This window comes from Symsagittifera roscoffensis, chromosome 6 (genome assembly GCF_963678635.1).
Source record: "Symsagittifera roscoffensis chromosome 6, txSymRosc1.1, whole genome shotgun sequence".
Taxonomy (NCBI): Eukaryota; Metazoa; Xenacoelomorpha; order Acoela; family Convolutidae; genus Symsagittifera; species Symsagittifera roscoffensis.
In genome coordinates, this window is record NC_087067.1 from 10636834 (window position 1) to 10661086 (window position 24253).

Consider the following 24253-nt stretch of genomic DNA (forward strand, 5'->3'; position numbering starts at 1 on the left):
TTAACTGATTAGATTAAAAAATGACTGATTTTCTTCATTTCAGAAACAAAACATGGTATAAATTCTGTCTTTCTAAACCGAAAGTAAGTTATGTCTAAAGAGCCGTATTCTGTAATACACTGGTTTCGAAGAGGTCTGAGACTCCACGACAACGCAGCTTTGCTAGAAGCTCTCAAACCCATCAATGATGGAGACAGATTCATTTTGAGACCAGTTTATATAATAGATCCCTGGTATAAAGCAAATGTGAAGTGTGGACAAAATAGAACACGATTTCTGCTTCAATCCTTGCAAGACTTGGACAACTCACTTCGTAAATTAGGATCATCCTTATACGTTGCAAGAGGGGATCCTGTTGAAGTTTTCGAAAAACTATTCACTAAATGGGAAGTTAAAAAGATAACCTGGGAAGTAAACACGGAACCCTATGCGCGCGAAAGAGACAGAAAAGTATCTTCAGTGGCCAAAATGCTTAAAGTAAAGGTTACCGAGTGCGATGGACATACATTGTATAACCTGGATTTCTTGTTGTCGAAAAATAACGGAAACGTTCCTCTAACGCAACAGAAATTCACATCGCTTGTAACTTCAATTGGACATCCCGCCAAGCCGCAAAAAGCTCCCGAATGTCTGAAAAAATTTGCACCTTCATCTGAAGTTGAAAAAGAGCTCGAGTTACCTTCCCATGATGAGTTTTATTTAGATGAGTCTGCAAGTGGAAAATGTTTGTTTCCAGGCGGAGAAACTGAAGCCTTGAAGAGACTTGAAGAGAAAATCTGTTTCGAAAACGCAAAATGGGTTAGAGAGTTTGAGAAACCGTTAACATCACCGAACTCTCTTGAACCTTCGACGACGGTACTTAGTCCTTATGTAACGCACGGGTGCTTGTCATCAAGGACATTTTATTGGAAACTTTTCGATGTCTATGAAGGTGCGAAGCATTCGAAACCTCCAGTATCACTGAAAGGTCAGCTATTTTGGAGAGAGTTCTTCTACACAGTAGGAGCTCATACTGAAAACTTCGACAAAATGGTAGGGAACAAAATATGCCGACAAATTCCATGGGAAAGTAATGAGGAAAAGTTAAACGCTTGGAAAAACTCTCAAACAGGATTCCCGTTTATTGATGCAGTGATGACGCAATTAAGAGAAGAAGGTTGGATTCATCATTTAGCCAGACATAGTGTGGCTTGTTTTCTGACACGAGGCGACTTCTGGCAGTCGTGGGAAAAGGGAAAAGAGGTTTTCGAAGAGTACCTTTTGGACCATGACTGGAGTCTAAACGCTGGAAACTGGATGTGGATGTCGGCTAGTGCGTTTTTTCACCATTATTACCGAGTTTATAGTCCAGTTGCATTCGGAAAAAAGACAGATCCAACTGGTGCCTACATACGGAAATACTTACCCCAGCTTGAAAAATTCCCAAATGAGTTTATTTACGAACCCTGGAAGGCGCCGTTGTCAGTGCAAAAAGATTTGGGGGTAATTATTGGAGTTGACTACCCAAAACCAATAGTAGATCATGGAACAGCTTCGAAACAAAACATTACAAAAATGAAAGCAGCTTTTGCAGCTGCGAGTAAAGCGAAGGCCCAAAACGATGCCGATTTTTCGCCGCCTTCAAAGAAGAAATCGAAGTTACTCGAGTGAGGTAAAATTGTGAACCTGAAATATTTGTTCAACGATTTCAAAACAGTTGTGCAATATTTGGAATTTCATTTTTTTTCTCGAAAAACATATTAAATAGAAAACTAACCCCTGCCTGTGTTAATATCAGAATGTTCTGACTCCATTCGAGCTGAATTTTTAGTTGCGATAAGATACAGTTTTTTGTTTTGCTTGGTGTTCAGAAAAAAAGGGCTGAGTACAGGCGCGGATCTAGGATTTTCTTGAGGGGGAAGGCGGATCTTCAAAAAAAAATTTGTCGACCTTTTTTTTTTTAGGTCGAACAAATTGATTTTCTGAGCTCTCCCAAATCATTATAAAGACCCCGTTTTGACCAAATTTTCTGCGCCATTGGCAAATTTTTGAAAAAACAGGCCATCAAAGGCATTTTTAGGCACTTTTTGGAAAATATCGACCAAAAAATCGCGTTTTTTCAGCGCGCGCTCCCCCCTCACAATTAGTATATATTGGCGCCAAAATTGGTTTTTCGAGCTCTCCTAAAACAGTAAAAAGAGTCTGTTTTGGTGTTTTGGCCAAAATTTCTGCGCCGCAGGCAAATTTTTGAAAAAATAGGTCAAAAAAGCCGTTTTGGGCACTGGGCACTTTTTGGAAAATTTTGACAAAAAAAATCGCGTTTTTTTTGGCGCCCGCTCCCTATCAAAGTTAATCTATATTGGCGCCCAAGGCGCCTTTAGAAAAATTTTAGGGCCGGTCGGCCAAAAATGGATTTCTGAAAAAGTACCAAAGGTGGGACCTTTTGCGTCGGCAGGGGGTCGACTCCCTGAGGGGGGGGGGGGGGCGTCCGCCCCCCCCCCCCTAAATCCGCCCCTGATGCCATTAATATTTACTAATTTGAGTTATACAGTTAAACAAAATAGTGTTTACTTTATGTAAATTAGAATTAATTAATTCGACACAGCTTGTTAGAGCTAGTGATAGAAAATAATTCAGAAATAACTAACCGATTTTTATTTCATCAAGTTAGCTGAGATAGAAGAGAGATACATACTGACAAGACCCAAGTGTCCGTAGCAAGCTACTGCTTGAAACATCTGGAATAGACCTTTTATACAGTAGGGAACATTACATGGTGATAGGAGTACCAAGCAAGTGTCTGGTGTCACATATGTAGCTGGATAAATTGGAAAATTGTGTCTTGGCGCCTTTAGAAAAATTTTAGGGCCGGTCGGCCAAAAATGGATTTCTGAAAAAGTACCAAAGGGGGGACCCTTTGGGTCGGCAGGGGGTCGACTCCCTGAGGGGGGGGCATCCGCCCCCCCCCTAAATCCGCCCCTGATGCCATTAATATTTACTAATTTGAGTTATACAGTTAAACAGAATAATATTTACTTTATGTAAATAAGAATTAATTAATTCGACACAGCTTGTTAGAGCTAGTGATAGAAAGTAATTCAGAAATAACTAACCGATTTTTATTTCATCAAGTTAGATGAGATAGAAGAGAGATCCATACTGACAAGACCCAAGTGTCCGTAGCAAGCTACTGCATGAAACATCTGGAATAGACCTTTTATACAGTAGGGAACATTACATGGTGAGAGGAGTACCAAGCAAGTGTCTGGTGTCACATATGTAGCTGGATACATTGTAAAATTCAGCGACCTTAAGTTTTTAAACATCAATCAACGTGATTTTCACTGCCTACTCCGCACTTCTGCGTACAATTTACCTCTCGCCGGAACGAAAGTCACTTCTACTCTCCCGTTAACAGTTTTCTCCGTCGAGCCCTTCGCCCATGGCGGCTCACCCTACTCACTTCCAGAACCCAATACTGACTAATCCCAGAAACTCCCCAACCCTTTCTATAACCAAGACCCTGCTGACAAAAGGAATCATTAAGAATACTGCAATTTAACTGTAATGGAATACATGGGAAGGCTCCCAAAATCGCAGTTTTCCTAGCACATATTTAAAACCATAATTCTCCATTCCAGGAAAATTTATAGGTCCACTATACTCACTTATCCGTAAAGACAGAAACAAAGAAGGTGGTGGCCTCATCCTTGCTATATACGAATCTATACAGTATGAAGCACTTACTTTAAATACCGACTGTACGCTAGAGGCTAGGAGTATCTCTGTGGGAGCCAGTTCGTTGAAACTTTGTATCAGTAACTTTTAAATACTCCCCATGTCTTGATGTCCTCCCAGCTATACCGCATCCCATACTGATTTCCTGGTTTCTGGTGATGCTCTGGTTCTTGGGGACGCCAACGCCCATTCCTCCCTCTTGATTTCGAATATTCCGAAACGATAGCTACCCGCCTCATTATTCTTTATATTCCGAAACGAGGCTACCCGCCTCAATCTCCTCGGTAAATTACCACCAATCCTTAGGCTCCAACAACCTCCCCATACTTATCGAATTACCACTCATAACGTAACGTTATACACTTTTCTCTGAAAAAGACAAACATTAATATCCTCCGTGCTCATTGGTGGCAATTTACCGAGGAGATTGAGGCGGGTAGCCTCGTTTCGGGGATTCCTTCTTTAAATGCGGCCAGGGAGAAATAATTGAGGGATCTGGTACCCAGGGCAGCCCGCCACCACATCCCCGCCGTGCGTTCCAGCTACTACACCCCATCTTTCTCCCGAGTCAGCTTTTCTCGCCGTTAAAAGAGATCGTGGCCGCCTCAACAATCAGCCCACCATTCATGTTACACATCTTTCCAACCTAACTCCCACCTCCTGAATCAGACAGCATAAGACCTGTGATTACCGCACTGGTGCCAGAAAGTTCTGGAAAGTGGTACGCTCCCTAAACGGATCCAGGCCTGTGGTAGGTAGTCACTCCATTAAGTTTGGCTCTAAGACTAAAACCTCGAATACTGTTCATTAGCAAAAGCGTTTAATAACCATTTTTAAATGCTAGGAATTATGCCTCCGACAAGTTACCCAGGACGCAAAATAGCCAAACTTGTTATAATCCAATTTTCTTCCCTCAACGAACCGAACAAGCCATTGCGGATAGCAAACCCTCTTGAGCACTCGGTCGAAATGGCCTTTGTAATAACCATCTCAAACACAGACATCTTGCACTTGCACCATTCTTTTTTTAACAAAGCACCTCAAAAATGTCAGACACCAACACCCATTCCACTCGCCACAATCGCACTCTCCATCCTTGAATTTTTATTACTTATTTTTTTAAAACAAAACTGACCTCTCGTACCTTCTGTTCTCGCGACACTTGGCCTTTCAAAGGAATTTGATATGGTATGTCATAGAACAATAGTGGAACTCATTCATGACGCACCGCTGCCAAGAGGTATAGTTCGCAGGCTCAGCAACTGTTTGTGGCCGACAAGGCACCACTTTTTTCAACTAACTTTCCTCCCATAGAATTGTTTACTGAGGAGTCCCCAGGGCTCTGTTTTTATCACCGATTCTGTGAAAATTTTACGTCCATGACGTTTCTCCGCCCCCCGAAATTGTTCGCTTCACCTCATACGCTAATGATTTCCACTCTTTGACCAAAAAGCCGACGTTGAGGCAGCATCGCGTTCAGTAAATGGTTATCTGCACCACCTTTTCATTTTTTCACCTCCAGAAAGCTAGCATTCGCGTCCTGTAAAGGATCAGTTACCTTGCTTTCGTCTTACAACAAAGATTTCTACAAAACTCCAACTGCAAACTTACAACAAATTTTTCAATATAACCATAACCTTGCTTAATTCAACAAAACTCGAGCCTCTCCATTTAAAAACAATCCTTAAAATTTTAGGTTTACTTCTGACCCAAACTTATGCGTTGCAGCTCACTGCAAGACATCTGCTGACAAGGCTGGTCAAAGGATAGTCTAATGGGATATTCTCAGGATAGTCTCTTGGGTCCAGTCTAAAGAAACCTTACTTTTATCTTACAAAGCCTTATTTTGCCCTATTTTAGATTATACCTCCCCGGCGTGGGTAGACGCCGCCACCAAAATTTCTATTTATCAATTGCAGGTTTCCCAAAATTAAGCCCTCCGGTTTATCACTGGCTCAATGCTTGTGAGCTCCACTTCTGACCTGCACAGTGAAGTCGAGATCCTGAGCGTTCAAAACCAACACTTTTTCTTAGCTTTGTTTTCAATCTCCACATACCGTTCGCATCACCCAAACCATTATTATCACGCTTAACCCTTCCATCCCACGTCAAGTTCGACAATCCATTTTAAGCGCTTTTAAAAACGACACAGTCTCCCTTTTAACTGACGCAAGTGCGTCATCAAATCTAAATGACTCTTCAAGTCCTTCAATCTAAATGACGTTTTTTACCACTTCAAGTCCTTTCTAAAACAAAAACATACTAGCCTTGTAATAAAGTTCTTAGCAGAAACACGTCCCTCGAAAGTCACCTGTATTCCATCTCCAAACATCGACCCCTCTGAACAGCCCTTTCCCAGAACCACCCGATGTAAGTTTTACCAACTGCGGTCTTGTTACAGTCAGCTTTTAAACCTTTACCTCGCCCGCTTAAATAACCAAGTTTCCCCACTGCCCCAACTATCTCCTGTCACCCCACACTAGTTGCCATATTTTTAACTGCGCCAAAAGTCCCTCACCTTTTATTCCCGCAGAACTGTGGTGACGGCCGATGGAAGTAGCGACATTTCTTAGCCTGGAGACGGATGAGCAGAACCCGCCTTGCATGGGCTTAAGAAAGAAAAGGATAATGTGAATGACTGTTGAGCGACGGCCGCGTATCAGATCCAGGCGTGCTTCAGTTTATATGGATTGATTCTCATTGGTATCTGGACTGATTAGCCAACTACTGAGTGCAAACAGCAGAATTTCAAGGATCCTGACGCACCGTCATTTCTGCTGCTGGTTTTAACGAAGCGCAGGTTCAGCTTTTTGTCCAATTTGAGAATTGGTTTTCAGAATTGGTTGATGTTTATCTATTAGCGAATGAGTCGTATAAAATCGTGAGAATCACATCAGTTGTATATATGTGATATTTGTCAATTAAATTTTTCCCTCCTAGTGGATGTACAACTTGTGAACTTTCTTATGCACGTCCTGGAAAAAATGCGTTTTTAAGAGTAATGAACGTAGTGAAAACTCTTTTATAGGTCTTTGATATTTTTCAGGCTTTAGTTGTTGACGCTTTATTTTGATTTTTCTCGGTTGTACTTGTGATTTGTTTTTGCGCTTTGTGCATTTCCCTTGCTAAAAGGAAGGTAAACTCGACTATAGAATAGCAAAAGTGTAAAGTTCACAAAAAACGTTATTGTCTTCTAGTTTCGAAAATGGAATTTAATAGTCAGATTTTCCAATGAAATCAAATTTTTACGTAGTGTTACGTCTTACAACAAAGATTTCTACAAAACTCCAACTGCAAACTTACAACAAATTTTTCAATATAACCATAACCTTGCTTAATTCAACAAAACTCGAGTAAAGAGAAATCAAACTTTACACTTTTGAACGTTAGTTTTCTGAAATTGGGTTAATTTAATGAAAAATTGTCAATTATTAATTGTTCTAGAAATTCGAAAAGGTTTAAGGTCTTTTTTTTCTTTGATATTCGAACGCTGAGATTTTTCAAAAAACATGTCCGTTTTTTCTGTTTCTTTGCGTTCATTTCTCTTTTCCAACTGTCAGTTAGCTATGTTTTCAAAATATTAATATTCGGAAATATAAAAATTTAGAGATTTTCAAAGTTCAAAAGATAGTAGAAACCCGAAAGTTGAATTTTTCTGGTGTTCATTGGCTCTTTTCCAAATGTCTATTGGCTATGTTTTTTCCTTTCCTTTCTCATTTTTCGCAAATTTTTCGAATAGTGACGAAAGGTTAAATTCGTGTTCTAGTGGGCAAGTATTTTTTGCTTTTTCTTCAATTCTACGTTTTTGTGATTGATCCGAAGGCTGATGTTATGGCTGCTGATAGCGAACAATTTTCACTGAAATCTTACTGGCCTTTCACTGTCGGATATGTTTTGCGTTACTGGATGCTGTGGATTGTCGCTGGTTGCCGAGTTCTGGTAATTTGTGATCGGAGGCAATGATAGTAGGCTGGTTTCTATTGAAAACGGCTGAGAAACGTCAGATATTATCATGTTTAATTTACTGAACGTTATTTTTATTTTTTTTTCGATTAGAATGAATGATTTTGTGCATCTTTCAATAAATGGTTTTCGATCAGGGAATGATGGTTTTCCAGGTTTGATAGTTTTCGACCAGGGAATGAATTGATTGGCTCAAATTTGAGACCCAATCCTATCTCAGATGCAATGAAAACTCATGTATCAAAAACCGGAAGTTTCAATTTCTGTACATTCAGCCCGAGGCTTGATTTCAAGAATAAAGATTAAGTTTTTTGTGTATCACCGAATTAAGACGATGTCAGAAATGCGTCTTCTTTGAAATCTAAAAATGTGCAAATCCAATACTGCTTCTTTCATTTGTGCCAAAGCATCTGGCGCCACATTCAGTCTACTGGGAAACAAATAACTATAAGCTTGATCTAGATCTAGATTTCCTTTTGCATATCCATATGCTACTACTTACATCTTTCTTGCCATTAAGTGATGTTTCCTTTGCATTTCAAACTCTACAGAAGACATGCCTTGCGACAGCCAAACCGATCTTAATTTTTAGAGGGCAATTACATTGGTTGATTCCAGGCGAAAAATGGAGCGCGTCAGTTAATCAGATTCGACATTGACAGTGGGAGTTGCCACCAACGTGCTACAATCGGGCGGGCGGATTATACAATCAGTTGAGGGCTGGATTAGCAACTTCATTAAGCTGGTAAACTCAAAGCACCAATCATTTCAAAAGTTCATTGAAAGAGTTTAGGATGAACAGCCGATCTCCTGATTTAAAAAGAATGCCCCGTTATAAAATCTTTTTTTTTCTGTGAAATTCGACAAAAACATAGTTACCGTCTAGGACCCGAGTGACACACTCCAATTTATAAAAAGATGCAGCTGCAATATGAAATTTTCATTAAAGCTTAATTTATTTTCAAGTTTTTATTGCAAAGGAATAAATTTCAATAAATGTTTTCCAAGTTGATTTTTTATCTACAATTTCTCAAAGTTGACCTAGACCTGTTTCGAAAACTCCAAAGTGATCGATCTAATCAAGCGCTTCTCCGTCCTTTCCTTTAGGACCCAACCGAATCAACACATATCGACTTTGCCCAATGTTACCAGCTTTGTGGTTTGATCTTGAATGTAGCCAAATTGCGAAAATTTTGTCCGAACCGAGATTAAATCTTCGACCTCTATTTAATCTTGAAACGAATGATATCATCGGTCGACCAAATGCGCTTTCAAACTTTCGATTGTTTCTAAATGGGAAGGTTGTCTTGCTTTGACTGATCTATGGTTATTTGGCAATCATATAAACATTAAAGATCACTAGGTGAAATCAAAGAAAATAATCGCCGTCAGTTTTGTCTGGGATACAAGTATCTATGCACCGGTAAATTTGTTCATGTTGGTGAAATGATTAAAAGGGTTAAAATTATGACGGTTAAAATGTTAAGGGGTTAAAAGTTAGGACACTAGATTTTTAAACCTAAAAGGTGTGATATTTTTTCAGATCTTGAGATGAGTATATTTGAAACAGAATGAGAACTGTGTTGTGTTTCGACTTGCAATTAAATTTAAAATCATTTTGATTTTCCAAATATTGCGCTAGAATTGAATACATATTTTTTGATTGTTCTTTAATTCATTTCTTTTTCGTACGACTGTGGTTACTTTTTGTATTGGATTGCTACTGCGTTGTTTGTTTTGATCTGTGCTTTCAACAGTTATTACGTCTAAAATAAATTTGGGAAAATTTTGCTAGTTTTGAATTCCTCATCTACGTTATGGATAAATCACCGTCTACTAGCAAAAGCTCGAAGAAAAATTTCGATTTAACTTCGCCCGGAGGATCGCCAATTATGCTTAACGGGAATACTGCTGATTATAGTCAAAGTGTAGACCCACGTTGCGTGTTTTGTCGTTCGGAAAGAGACGATGAAGTGAAATATGGAGAGTTGTTGAGCTCAGAGGGCATAAGAGTTCACTATAATTGTCTTCTCACAGCGAGTATTTTGGCTCAGAAGCTGGAAGAGGATGAGGGCGTGAGAGGCTTCACTGTTGGGGTAAGCTCAAAATTAGACAAATAGCTTCATTTGGGTCAACTTCAACAATTTTTGAAAACCCAAATATTGACAAAATAGATATTGGCTGTATCTGATCACGGCCGTTGAGTGCCGCGGGGTTGTCCCTCCCTTTGGTACTATTTTACGATCTCCATTTTAGGTTAATCAACTCCAATTTTTTAAAAAGTGCCCTTAGCGCCAATATACTTAAATTTAAGGGGCGAGCGCGCACCGAAAAATATAATTTGTAGGTCAAAACCTTGCAAAAAGTGCTCAAAACGTCATTTTTGACCGTTTTCAATAATTTTTGTCGACGAAAATATTTTTAAAGCAAAATTGGGACTTAATTGGTGTTTAAGTGGAGATCGGAAAATCAAATTGGTCGACAACCTAAAAATATGCAAACCGAGAAAACTTTCAAAAACCGCGCTCCCCAAGAAATTTCTGTTCACGCGACTGTGTCATGGTATTAGTTTATTTTTGTACAATTTTCAGGTCTATAAAACCATGTCTCCTGGTTATTTTTGGTTTTATATTGCTTGTTTACTGGTTAGAAGTTAAGGGTTAATAAAGTTCGTTGTCGTTGTAGTTAATGCTTTTAAGTCATCAACAAGGTACATTTTTAATTATTGTTTTTGAGAATCTTATAAACTACCCCCCCCCCCCCCCTCCTCGTTAGCTTAAAGGGATTCGTTACAATTAAATGTTTTTGTTTATCCTGAATTGTTGGTTTAATTTTATAAAAGAGTGGCCATTCTATTTTAAGAAACATAGGGGGGGGGGATAGTTCACTTGATATATTTTTGAGACTACCGCTAATTGATGTAGAGTATACGACATGCTGCCCGCAATGCGCGTAAAGAGACATGTGTGTACTGTGAGAAGACGGGGGCAGTGATTGGGTGTTGTCAGAGGAAGTGCAACCGCTTCTTCCACTTTCCCTGTGGACAGAATAACAACTGCATCTCTCTCTTCTACGGCACATTCAACTCCTACTGCCACGAACACGCAAACACCATGCGACATGTCAAGCCACCGGGTCAGTTGAACAATCTGGTTATTCATTTTTTATGGATACAATTGGAAAAAAATAGATGATCTTGGGTTCATGTTGGTCCGAAAATAGTGATTTTTGTTTCGATCACCCCTGGGACTGAAAGGAACTTGCCCTTGCTCTGTGTGTTCTTGAGTCGAAGAACGTAGTTCAGTATCTTATTAGGCCGATGTCGAGAAAATAGTTCTCTTAGTTTTTCCGTTTTTCAGTCTAATCTAAACGAAGGAATGGATGAATGGCTAACCTCCGTTTTCAATTCTGCTGCAGTTTTATTAACCGCCCATGAACGACGTGCCTTAACACTTTTTAAGGTCGTGTGGGTTTGAGCACAAAAAATCTTGAAACTGTTCACGCTCGAATTTGATTTTTCGCAGTTTCACTCTTAATTACATTACATTTGCTTCATTGAAGTACGAAAATTACGATAATGCAAAAAACTGCGAATGACCTCGTTTCAAAGTTGGAATACTTATCACTTTCAATGCCCGAAGTTAAAACTCTTATTTAGGTTGTCTAAATTTTTTTCTCTTGAAAAAATATCAAAAGTGGTTTTTAATTTTTAGATTTACCAACGGAATAAATACAATAACCCATTGGCCCCGGTTGTTCGAAAAGATTTAGTTTTGTGAATATAATTTTCAATTATGAAAGGTTCTTGACTTTCTGCGATCTTTAATTTGATGTATTTGTTATTTGAAAATTATTTTTTAAAATCAGTCGAAAAAGTCAACCATAGAAGCGAAGAGAAATGTACAACTTTTTTTTCTTTTTTATAGGTAATTTGACGCTCTGCTTGCGTGTTGAAATCGTAACTAATTAGGCTAGACTTCAAATGAGCATTTTTGAGTCATTGAAATTCGTTCAGCTTCGTCATCGAAAAGGATTTGTCAACAACATTAAAGAAGATAACAACACAATTCGGGGATGGCTTACAGACTGAATTGTCGTTTATGTGTGTTTATTGAATTGCTACCACAGAGATAGTATTTACCTCCATGAAGTACACTGTAATATCTAACTTTGAGTGGATGCCATTATTGCTTAGTTGTAAAATTTTGGAGTTGGATTGTTGTTGTTGATTGGTTGCTTGAAAGGGTTTTTTGAGGTTTCTTGGTTGGGTAGTATTAGTTGTTCGTCTTTGGGGTGTTTTAATGGTATTTCTTGTGGTTGAAGTTGGGAAGTTGATTCTGTGTTTCGTTTAGATTGAGATATTGGTGGGTTGTTTTTGCAGTAAGAACAGTTTGGGCAGTAAAAGGCTCTGGATTACTCCGAGGGTTTACGAAGCGTTGTGCACGATTGATGAATCCACCTGCCTAGGTGGCACCAAATACTTCTATGTGCTCGCGTTATCCTTAAATCACAGGTTGGACAGGTGTAGATTGCAGGCCCAGCGTTACTTTCTATGCCAGCTCTGATAAGGAGGATCTCATTTATTGTGCCAGCTGGGTCGTGAGGGAACGAGGTGACTGATTTCTCCGTTCCCAGTACATAAACGCGAGTTGACGCAGCGTCTGATGAAATTTGCAGCGGAGGTTGTACGATTTTTTGACCATCTAACATGTACTTGGTGTGGGCACACTTCATTTTGAAATTGGAATACGTATCACGTTTCAATGCCCGAAGTTAAAACACTTATTTAGGTCGTGTGGATTTTTTTTCTCTTGAAAAGTATCAAAAGTAGTTTTTAATTTTAAGATTTACCAACGTGATAAATACAATAACCCATTGGCCCCGGTTGTTCGAAAAGATTTAGTTTTGTGAATATAATTTTCAATTATGAAAGGTTCTTGACTTTCTGCGATCTTTAATTTGTTGTATTTGTTCTTTGAAATTTGAAAATTGTTTCAAAAAATCAGTCGAAAAAGTCAACCCCGGAAGCGAAAAGAAATATGCTACTTACACTGCAACTGTTTTCTTTTTTATAGGTTATTTGACGCTTTGCTTACGTGTTGAAATCGTAACTAATTAGGCTAGACTTCAAATGAGCATTTTTCAGTCATTGAAATTCGTTCAGATTCGTCATCGAAAAGGAGTTGTCAACAACATTAAAGAAGATAACAACAGAACTCTGGGGTGGTTTACAATTTGACTTGTCGTTTATGTTTGCTTTTTGAATTGCTACCACAGAGATAGTATTTACCTCCATGAAGTACACTGTATTATCTAATTTCGAGCGGATGCCATTATTGTTTAGTTGTAAAATTTTGAAGTTGGATTCTTGTTGCTGATTGGTTGCTTGAAAGGGTTTTTTGAGGTTTCTTGGTTGGGTAGTATTATTTGTTCGTCTTTGGGGTGTTTCAATGGTATTTCTTGTGGTTGAGGTTGGGAAGTTGGTTCTGTGTTTCGTTTAGATTGAGATATTGGTGGGTTGTTTTTGCAGTAAGAACAGTTTGGGCAGTAAAAGGCTCTGGATTGCTCCGAGGGTTTACGAAGCGATGTGCACGATTGATGAATCCACCTGCCTGGGTGGCACCAAATACTTCTATGTGCTCGCGTTGTCCTTAATTCACAGGTTGGGCAGATGTAGAATGCAGGCCCAGGGTTACTTTCTATGCCAGATCTGATAAGGAGGATCTCATTTATTGTGCCAGCTGGGTCGTGAGGGAACGAGGTGACTGGTTTCTGCGTTCCCAGTACATAAACGCGAGTTGACGCAGCGTCTGATGAAATTTGCAGTAGAGGTTTTACGATTTTTGGCTATGTAACACGACTTACTTAGCGTGGGTACCGCCACTGAAAGGCAATCCTACTTCGGTATCCCAAAAGGCATATAATTAGCAGCGACGATGATGATGATAATGAGTCGATGGCACAGCTCGAATGTTCTCTTCTTATTCTGGCTCTGCTTTTCAGAGAACGACAACTGCTGCCCTGTATGTGTAGAGGAATATACTCCTGAAGACTCTCTGTTCCAATCTGAATGTTGTCCTACTGTCAGTCACATGGACTGTATGCGTCAGTATTCCTACAACGCCGGAACCTACGTTCTAAAATGCCCCTTCTGCCAAGATGACAAGAAGTTCGTAAAGTGCATGCTGGAGTTCTCGTGTATCTACATTCCTACTAGGGAACCACTCTTCGAAGACCATGACCGTATGACGATGGAGCTAGACTGCTGTTATGATGACTGTCCAGAACCAGAAAGGTCAGTTTTCTTTGAATCGCCCAAGCTGTAGCGATAACTTAGTCAAATCAAATCAGTCCAAAACGCCTATGCGGTTTTTATATATCGGGTTTTCATAGAGCGATCAAAATGAAAATCCCTCAAAATTTATCTTTTCTACATTTAATTGCGTGTGACACGTATATTGCCATGCTTAAGTGTTTTTTTGCAACAGTAAGGGACACAACGCATCTATGTGTGGTTGACCTCTATTGTATATTGCAATGCTTAATTTTTTTTCGATTTTCCAGTTTATGAATGCTCGGCCTATTGAAAGGCCAGAATAGAAGGCCATAGCTATGATGTCACCCTAAGAGGGGAGGAGGGTGTGGGTGCACAGTGATGGGTTGTGTAAGGGTGGGTTTGATCCATCAATACATAATGTAATGAGCGTTTTTGGTTCCAGGGTTGTTTTCACTAAATTTGAAGAAGAAGAAGAATTTATTTCTCCAAATAATAATATAGCAGACCACCGTTTAATAGCTATTTCTTTTACAATTTAAACAAATAAATAATTTAAACAAATAAATAAACAATGGCTTTCACATTATAAGGAGAGGACAGGCAAAGGGAATAATAAATTCCCACTGAGCGCCTACCCTATTCAAGCATCATTTCAAACTGCAAATAGTACAAATATTTTTATATATCTAATTGTCTGCAAGAAAAATAGAACAATTATTGCATTAATCTGATAGAAGTCGTATAAGCTGGTTCAAAGTTCCTTTACCCACTGAGAGTGAACCCGAGGTCGCCAGAACTCTAAACCATTCAAACGAGTATATATATATATTTTCAAACCATATGTTAGAGAAATTTTTTTTCCAGCAGAGAAAACAACATTGAAAATTAAAATAATCATTATAAACTTTATCAAAATCAGAAACATAGTCTCTTGAATGGACATAGAACAACCGCATTGCACAAATAATTTAAATTTAACAGCAAGGATGGTACAGGTATTATTCAGAAGATAAGGGATGAAAAAATATATAACTGATTTGTTTACAAATTTCAAAGTTTTTCACCGAAAACTTATACCAGGCAATTTTTTTTCCTCCTTAAAATTCGCTAGTAAATTGGGCATAGTAGAACCTTTGGGAGCAACCCTGTGATAGGGTGCTGTCATGGTTCTCCCTGGTGTTGCGAAGTTGGCCTCCAAATCTGAATGCCCAATTATTTTTTTGAAGTTGTTGCGATATGAACATTTTTTGATTTTTTTAAGAGTTATCAACGTAGTGAGTACTCTTATATAGGTCTTGCTGATTTTTTGTTCAGGAAACAGTCTTAAAGTTTGTTGACGCTCAATTTTAAGTTTTCGCGTTTTGACTTGTGATTTAATTTTAAGTTCAGTGCTGTTCCATTGTTAGAAGGAAGGCAAACTCCACTATCGAACAGCAAAAACTGTAAAGGTCACGAAAAACGTGATCGACTTCTAATTTCGAAAATTATCAGATTTCCCAGCGAAATTAAAGTTTTATCTATTGATCCAGTTTTCCCGAATTGGGTTAATTTTAACAAAAAGGTGTCTATCATAAACTGTTCCATAAATTCAAAGAGTTTTAAGGTCATTTAATAGCTTTGGAAATTGAAAAGTTCAAGATTTTTGAAAAAACAAGTCGGTTTTTTTTCAGTTTCCTTGCGTTCATTACTTTTTTCCAACTGTCAGTTGGCTTTGTTGGAAAGTTTTCAGAAAGTTACGATTTTAAAAAAATTCAAAATCGCAACCCTTAGTTTTGGTTACTCTCTCATGTATGCTCAAAGCTTTTAAGTTTCCGAGTTCCTACTTTTTTAGATGTTTTTTGAATTTTTTAAAAAAAAAACTTAGATTTAAGAACACTCGAAAAAATTTGAAATCCAAAACCCTTTAGTTGAGTCAAGTCATGTCAGAGTCCTCCCAGGGTTTGCAGGTCTTATCTCCAAATGTGACTGCTCAACGTCTTTTATTTTCCAAGGAATCGCGTTTTTATGAGTTGTCAAAACTTTCAAATAACAAAACTTTCAAATAACTTGATTTTTTTAAATATCAAAAATAAATTCTCTAAAATTGAAATTGTCGACCTTTTCGCGGTATGATGATGGTACTCTCAGCAATGGCAGATGTGGTGTACATTTGTATGATGGAGCAAGTCTTTTAACTTTCCCTAATTCGACGTTTTTTAAATTTTTAAAAAAAATTTTGAATAGTTTAATTTAAATATTTTGTTTTAAATTTTGAAGTGTTCGGACACCATTTTGGTGTTATGTAAAAGTAACTCCCAGGGATTGCAGATGTGGCCTCCGATTTTGACCGCTCAGATTGTTTCAGTGTTCTCAGATGCAATCAGCCATGAATCCATACGTTCAACCATCCATCCAACAAGTCATCCATCTCAGCTATCCTCACATCTAGCTATCCATCCATCAAATCATAAACCTATCCATCAAGCTTCTTATTCGTCAAGCCATTCATTCTTCAAGCCATCTATCTAGCGATCATTCGATTCAACCACCCATCCATCCATCCAGCAAAGCAGCCATTCATCAATTCAGACGTCATTAAAGCAATCTAATGCTTCAACCAATCATCAATTCAACCTGCCTTCTAGCCATTCATTCGTTCTTTTATCCTGCCATCCATGCATCAATCGACCCATGCATCTATCTAACCCTCTCAATACTCGTATGCATCCACCCAACTAGCCATTCATCCATCCCTCAAGCCACCATACATCTAGCCATCGGTTCATTAATCAAACCAGCCATTCACTCATCTTGCCATCCGTCAAGCCAACCAGCAATCCCTCCATCTCGCTATGCCTCGATCTGGCCACGCATCCATCTATCTAGTCAATCAGCATTTCATCTACCAATTTAGCGCTCCAACAACCCTGCCATCTGTTCATCCATCCAAAGATCCAACTATCTAAGCCAGCCATTAATCATCTTGCAGTCCATCCACACATTCGCCAGTCCTCCATTCATCATTGATCTAGCCGTCTATGCGTCTAGATTTCCATCCGTCCCACATCCATCCGTCTAGCTATTCATACTAGACCCATCAGCTATCCATGCAGCTGTCCATCGTCGATCTTACCGTCATTCTAAGTAGCCATCCCTCCATCCATCCAATAAGCGTTTCATCCAATCAGCCATCCACCCATAAAGTCATTCATTCTTCAAGCGAGCCACCCTTCTAGCTATACATCCATCTAGCCATTTAATCCATCTATTCAGACATCGATCCATCGAACGAGCCAGGCATGCACCTGGCCCTCCATCCATTCAGCCGTCTCTCATCACGCCATCCGTCTATCGAGTCACCATACATCTACCCATCAATTGATCCAGCCATCCATTCATTTTGCCATTCGTCCAAACCAGCAATTCATTCATCCCTGCATTCAACCAGCTTCTATCTATCACTATATCCCTCCATCACTCCTGCCATTTATTCATCCATCAACGATCCACCATCTCAGCCATCCATCAATCATCCATTCGTCAATCCACACATCCAACCAGTCCTCCATCAAGCCGTTTATCATCGATCTAGCTTTGCATCCATATAAATATCCATGCATCCATGTATATCATCAGTCGTCCATGCATGCAGCCGTCCATCGCCGATCTAGCCATCATTCCAACTAGCCATCTCTCCATCCATCCAACAAGCCGTCCATCCATCAAACCAGTCATTCTTCAAGCGATCCATTTATCTAGCTATGAATCCATCAAATCATAAATCCATCCAATCATCCATCCGTTCAACAAGCCATTTATGGGCCTGGCTATCCATCCAGTCAGCCATCTATGAAAACCGCCATCCATCGATACTGCCATCCATTCAGCCAGTCTCTTTTCAACTAACTATCATCCCAGCCATCAATCTATCTAGCCATCAATCCATTTTGCCATCCAGACAGTCATATAGTCAGCCATCAATTCATATAGCCTTTCAACCAGCCATTCATCATCCATCCATCCTGATCCGTCCTCTCATCAATTCAGCCATCCGTATATGCAACCAGTCACTCTTCGATGCAGCCCCCTTTCAAGCCGTCCATCCTTCCGACCATCTAGCCATCCATGCGTCCATCCAGTTATCCACCGTGCCTTCAGTTCATCCATCCAGCCAATCATTCAAACATCCATTGATCCATCCAGCCATCCTTACAATCAGCTAAACATCCATCCAGCCTATTTTTCTGCTAAAGATATACGTTGATTTTTTCATGCAGATTTAAATGCAGGGTCCTGCCAGATTTTGTAATTTTTCCAACATCATATTATAAAACTTTTTAGCCAGCTTGCAAGCGTGGTGTATGAAATCGTATCTTTTTTCCAACCAAATAACTTGCAAATAAAATTTTTCATTAAAAGTGTTCGCTTAATTGGTGGCATTTTTGTTATAATTACGATCTGTAGCATTGGAAATTTCATAGCATCTGTTCTTTGCTTTATTTGTGGCTAGTGTTTTTTATTGATTTAGCCTTGGTGGCTGAGTGGTTAGTTTGCGGGACTCATAATCTCTATGTCGCAGATCGAATACGAGACATAGCCGAATTTTTTTGTACTAATTCAAGCATTGTTTCTACTTTTTTCTTCTGCACTTTATACAGCTGCTTTTTTCGTATTTTCGCTAGTGTTGGGGAAGCGTTGCTTCACCTCTTTGTAATTTTTAGGGCTATTTGTCAATTGTCATTGTTACTTTTGGAATCTGAATCTTTCCTACATTTTCAGCGAAAAATATTTTCTATGAAATTCACAGAAACATGTTGATAACCTCCTATAACCTTCAAATTATTCCAAGTTGTGAGGTTTTTGTGGAGAAGAGTTTTTATTTGCAGTTTTCAAAAATTAAAGGAAAAATGTTTTAGTTTTTGGCAGTTTTAAAACATTTGAGTTAACACAGTTGAGTTAATTTTGATTCATCAAATAAACCGAATTTTTTTTTGTTACAAACAACAGTGCAATAAAAAAATTCCATTTCAGAAATTTTCCTACTCAATATATCTGGCATTTTTGTTATGTACAATTTATTCAAAATTTGGCTTCATGCTTTCCAAATTATTACATGTAAATTAGTGTGGACGCCTTTAGTTAAGTGTTTTCCAACTTATTACATGCAAACTTCGTGTCTCTTTATATCTGGAGCTAATTTGCTGCATAGCATTGGCAATTTCTTAGCATATATAGCTGCTTTATTTGAGGTTAGTATTAGTAAGTTGTCAAGGGCCACAGAACGACTCAATCACAGATGTGAGGACAGGACTTAAAATCTGCTGGTCGTAGGGTAGAATCCCTCACAGCAGATTAATCAATTTTCAAGTCTTATTTTTACCCTTTTGTTTCATTTTATAGAGCTGCTTTTTTGTCGTTTTCTCGCTAGTGTTTGCCAAGTGTGTGACAATTTTTATTCTGTGTAACAATTTTTATTCAAAGTTTACTGTGTAAAAGTTTAAACAAACACAAATTTTAGCAAGGACAATACTTCTATGAGAATTTAGGTGTTTCGATTAAATTTTACGGGCTAAACTTGGCTAAGCTCTTTCTCAAATTGGTTCAGAGAAAAAAAAACAACCGATACTTGTTTTTGATGTAGAAAAAAATTCATTGGTGAAAATTTGCTCCAATTGTTTGCGGTCCTTGTGTAATGAAATACCTTTCCGAAAAATACTTCGAAAAGTAGTTTTGGATATTGGCTATTGCAGTTATCGATGGAAATTTCTTCGTTGTCCCATGCATAAGTATTTTGCTGTTGGTAAATCGAGCCTTCCTTTACAATCCGGAAATGCAGGTTTTTGAGCTTTTAGAAATGGCGAATATAAGTGATAAAGTGATGATTTGTAATCAAGCGAAATTGATCAAGTAGAATTTTATGATCAAATTGCAATTTAGCCGAAGATTGAAGTTTGGACAAACCAAGCTGAAATATATCCCTAGCGTAACGATTCAGTTTTCTGATATCATACTTCGAATCACCGCTGATTATTGTAAGTGACTGAGTCTAATTGACCTAATTCTTTTTTGTTGCATCCTTTTTTCCTCGCTATTGTAAGAGGAAATTGTTCAATAAAAAAGAAATATTTGATCTTTTAAACCATCATGAAAAGGCTTTTTTTTTGTAAAATTTTGTGTCGCAGTTTTTTTTTGATAAAATTTCATGCAATAAAAAGAATTCAGAGATTCTGGTTTTTAGTGGTCTGTTTTTTTTACTGTTTTTGATACTGGCCAAACTTTTTGTTCTTCGTTATGTCAACAGAGTAATAAAAACGTTATATTCTGGATAACTGCTATGTTACTTTATGTTTGGCGTGCTACAATACACAAAAACGTCATCTAATGAATTTTGGTGAAGTGATTTCCTCTACATGCGAAATCAAACAGTACTTTGTAACAAAAGTAAGCCTTGAAACGCTCAAACGCCCCCATGAGATCGCCGAAAAGTGGATTTGTTCACTAAGGCAAACTTTTTTATGGAGTTTTGGTTGCAAGCATATCCTCTGAATGCAAAGTCAAGGTAGGCTTCTCTGACCAGGGGTTAGGCTTGAAGTTCTCAAACATCCGCATTAGGAAACCGAAACCTTAGATTAAAAAATCATATAATCCGTGGAAGTTCTACTGACGTCCATTAAGAGTACTGATCAATTTTAACATCCTGTTCAGGATAGGGAAATTGATTTTTCTATAGAATGGGTGACAATTAAGTTCTCCCACAGTTTCATTGCAACCTTATCGATTAAAACTCTAACTGGTTACAATTACATTAAGTTTTGCTTGTTTGATAGTTCGAATGTTGATGATAGTTCGGTATTTGTTTTATGGCTATATTTTTAAGTTGTTTTTCCTTTTTTCTTTATTTTTTTTTTCATAATCAATGAATTTATTTTCATTCTGATTGATTTTTATAGTGTTATTTTTTTCTACCAATTTTTGTAAGTTTTTCTTTCAGCCCAATCGCGTATGTTCAAACCAAGTATCAAAAGCAAGCTGTCCAAATATTTTCTGAACGTGGTTGTGTTTCTATTGGTTATATCATTTCACCTGGTTCGAAAAATCCCCAAGAGATGACAGTGTCTAGCGACAAAGAGTCAGTTAGATTGGTTCCCATCATTTGTTATGTCAATTTGGAAGATCATAAAAGTTCATGACTTCTAGAGGCTGATTGAGACAAATAAAGTGGCAGCTTTTCGCCTGTAAACACTCCGTTGCCCAGACCAGAAGTGATCAATCGCTATTCTAACATCGCTGGTTTAAAGAGTTAGTGTGACAGATTGTACGCGACCCATAAGTTCTAGAGTTTTGGAGTTGACTCTGTGCACTTAGGACGGAGCCTAACCCTAGAACTCGAAATCTAGGATTATAAATTGGGGCTTTGAAGAGGGAAATTTAATGAAGTTCTGCTGCTTACAATGCAGTTAATTTTCAATCAGTTAATTTTTCACATACAGCGGTGATATAAATCATCAGGACGAAACTAACTTAAAACTAGGTTTGTGGTGTAAATAGGTAGAAATTATAAATCTTTTCAATCGATAATGAAACATTGACGATTAATTTCAACTTGATTTCTTGCTTTCCTTTATGGCCATGTTTCATGTAGTGTCGTTCGCAGAGCTTAAGATGTCATCAGTTTTTGATAGCTCCTTGCGCCGAACATCTGCTAGCTAATCAATAAATTTCATCCTCTAGCTGTTGAGCGAAAAATTGTTACTGGTCAAGTTCACCGCGACCATGCTGGTTTTGAGCATGTGTGATCAAGTAATTTTTTTGCGAAAAAAAAATACTGAAATTCGAATCTCTACCAATTAAGTTTTGCTTATTATTAGTTATTAAGAGTCGATGATTGTTGTGAAAGAGAAATCCTTTTATAAGAGAAATTCATATATTAAAAAAAGAAATCAATTTATAAGAGTAGGTTTTGAAGCCACGTTTTATAAAACCGCGTGTTTTAAGAAATCAAAAGAAAATAGAAACAAAAAAATCGCCTTGTTTTTTGTTGGTTTTTGGGCCTATATTAAATATTAGTTAATTCAACGGTTCACGTATACGTTAATGCTGTGCCATGTGAAGAATATCCCCCTTTTTGCAATAAGAATGTCTTGGGAGGGGGACAGTTAACAAGGTGTTTCTCAAATTTCAGGTGTGAGAACAACGATATCTGGTCCCTGATCAAGTGCACGTTATGTGGCAGCAGAGCAATGCATGTGTGCTGTGTGAAGAAACAGCCAGACCAGATGTTCATTTGTCCAGACTGTGGCTACGATGAGTCATGGCATGAAGAGATGCGAGTGAGGCTGAGAGTGGGCCAGACATCTGGAAGAGCGTACAAGTTTCAGTTGAGTTACTTGACCACCAAGTTCCTAGGAATTGCTCTGAAGGATCCGACGAACGAAAAGATCACCAAGTCAGGTTGGTCCTACTGTCTTGTACTTATGCACCCTTAAAAGTTGCCATTCGAACGTGAAATTTAAAGGATCATCTATTGGTTTGTTAACAAAACGATGATGTATTTTCTGACAAAGGAATCAGCTGTGTGGAATCTCGGTATTCTCTAACTTGTTCATACATTACAATGTGTTACAATTTTCAGATGTTACACAACTTATTTGAAAATTATTGAATTCTGGACAAGTCGCAGGTTTTGAAAACGATTTTGAGAAACGAAAATAGCCTTGATCACATACATGGTCAACAAATCTGTAATACGAGCTTATATTTGTAAGTTCATTGCATGACTTTTATGTTTAGGGCGCTGTTCCCGACGCTACCAAGAAAAATGTGATATGCAAATAAGAACAGCGGCTGTGAAGCTGGAATCTTCCAAGAAAGAAAAAGCATGGAGCGAAAGTGAAGATGAAGATGAAGATGACGAGGAGAGAGAACTGAAGGAGAATAAAGACTCAAGAATAACTGGATCAGGCTCGAAGGGAGGAAAACGGAGGCGAACTGCGACTGAAAATTTGACCGAACAGACAAATAAGCCGAAGAGGGCAAGAACTTCAAAGAAAGGTTTGAGATATTTTTAACATTTTTTTCCATTTGGTCTACTTATGGTGCTTCCCATTTCACATAATGCATTGTCAACAGGAAGCTTTTCTTTGAAAGGTCATATCTATGCTTTAATAAATTAATTTTTTTCAGCTCATTGCGACTGGAGGCGTTTATCTAATTACTCAAATCTTTTTAACTCGTCATAATAGCTGTTTATAATAGAAATTGAATAGCAGCGTAAGATGTTAACAGGTAGTCCTATTTCAATTGCAAAGCAAGTTGGATGTTTCAGGAAAATCTTCGAGTGTAATATCATCAGCTGATACCGTGTCAGCTATCAATTCTGACGTATCGACAGTTTTGACTGATGCAACCAACAAAAGCGATCAACCACCAGCGGAAATAGCACCAGTTAAAGAAAAGAAAAAGAGAGGTCCCCCTAAGAAAAAGAAGACGGACTTAGAAGCTGCAAAGAAACAAGAGACGCCTAGCTCGGGCATTTTTGATGATTTTGACGTTCCTGACTGTAATATTGGAAAGTTGATCAAACCATGTGAAATAGCGTTTAAACAGAAAGATAAAGGATTGGATCATTTCGGAATTAACTATTTGAAGCCACAGAAATGCAAGGAGTGCAACCCACCTGCAAAAAGCTTCAAACTCGGAGATTCGCCGTCATGAGAAGTCCTCTGACAAAATGAATCAATTGAAATATAACTGAGTACTCCATTTTGAAACTTGTTTTTGAACTTCGTACCTAAAACGCATTCAACGGTGCAGTTTTCATTATTTGATGCCTAATTATTGCTTCAATCAAAAATTGCAAATTCTTGCGTTTATTTTAGATTGATTTTGTTATTTGGTTTTTGCATAATTTTGAGTGGAATTTGTACTAACAATATAGTATTTCAATGTTCAAAATGCGAATTGTTGAAAGATGATGTTTTGCCGAACAAGCTAGGTAATATGATGTGCCACGTTCTAACTCGCTCCAATTATTTTTTGTTGCGCCAATTTACTCGATATCGTCAGGGGAAAAAGTGAGTCAAAAACGTAGTTTTAACATATGACTGAAACCATTTTGTCACTGCCTTACTAAAGCTAAAGCTGAAAATAGAATACGTAGAATAATGTCACAAGTTAGCTATGTTTTGAGACTTCTATCAATACTGACCAAAACGTCTGTTTCTGTTTTACAAATAAGTCAACAGCCTAATGAAAATGTTCTAATGGATCGTTGTGAGTTTTTGATGAATTTAACTAACTGAATAAAGTTTTCGAGAT

At 38.1% G+C, this 24253-nt stretch overlaps 2 protein-coding genes across 3 annotated transcripts; both read left to right on the forward strand.

Annotated features, from left to right (window-relative positions):
• The first annotated feature begins 47 nt into the window (after nucleotides 1-47).
• Nucleotides 48-8918, forward strand: LOC134848196 (cryptochrome-2-like). 2 transcript variants are annotated; one of them, XM_063865565.1, is made up of 2 exons: nucleotides 48-1651; nucleotides 8299-8918. In XM_063865565.1, exon 1 carries the CDS (start codon nucleotides 91-93, stop codon nucleotides 1648-1650), a length of 1560 nt encoding a protein of 519 aa, XP_063721635.1. In that variant the 5' UTR covers nucleotides 48-90; the 3' UTR covers nucleotide 1651; nucleotides 8299-8918. The 2 variants fall into 2 exon arrangements, with proteins under 2 accessions (XP_063721635.1, XP_063721636.1); XM_063865566.1 differs by lacking the exon at nucleotides 8299-8918 and adding an exon at nucleotides 8273-8298.
• A 309-nt stretch (nucleotides 8919-9227) lies between these two features.
• Nucleotides 9228-24231, forward strand: LOC134847693 (uncharacterized). The gene is made up of 6 exons (XM_063864867.1): nucleotides 9228-9776; nucleotides 10605-10815; nucleotides 13684-13975; nucleotides 22119-22387; nucleotides 22727-22987; nucleotides 23262-24231. The coding sequence occupies exons 1-6, from the start codon at nucleotides 9498-9500 to the stop codon at nucleotides 23648-23650; spliced, it is 1701 nt and encodes a 566-aa protein (XP_063720937.1). The 5' UTR covers nucleotides 9228-9497; the 3' UTR covers nucleotides 23651-24231.
• The last annotated feature ends 22 nt before the right edge of the window (nucleotides 24232-24253 follow it).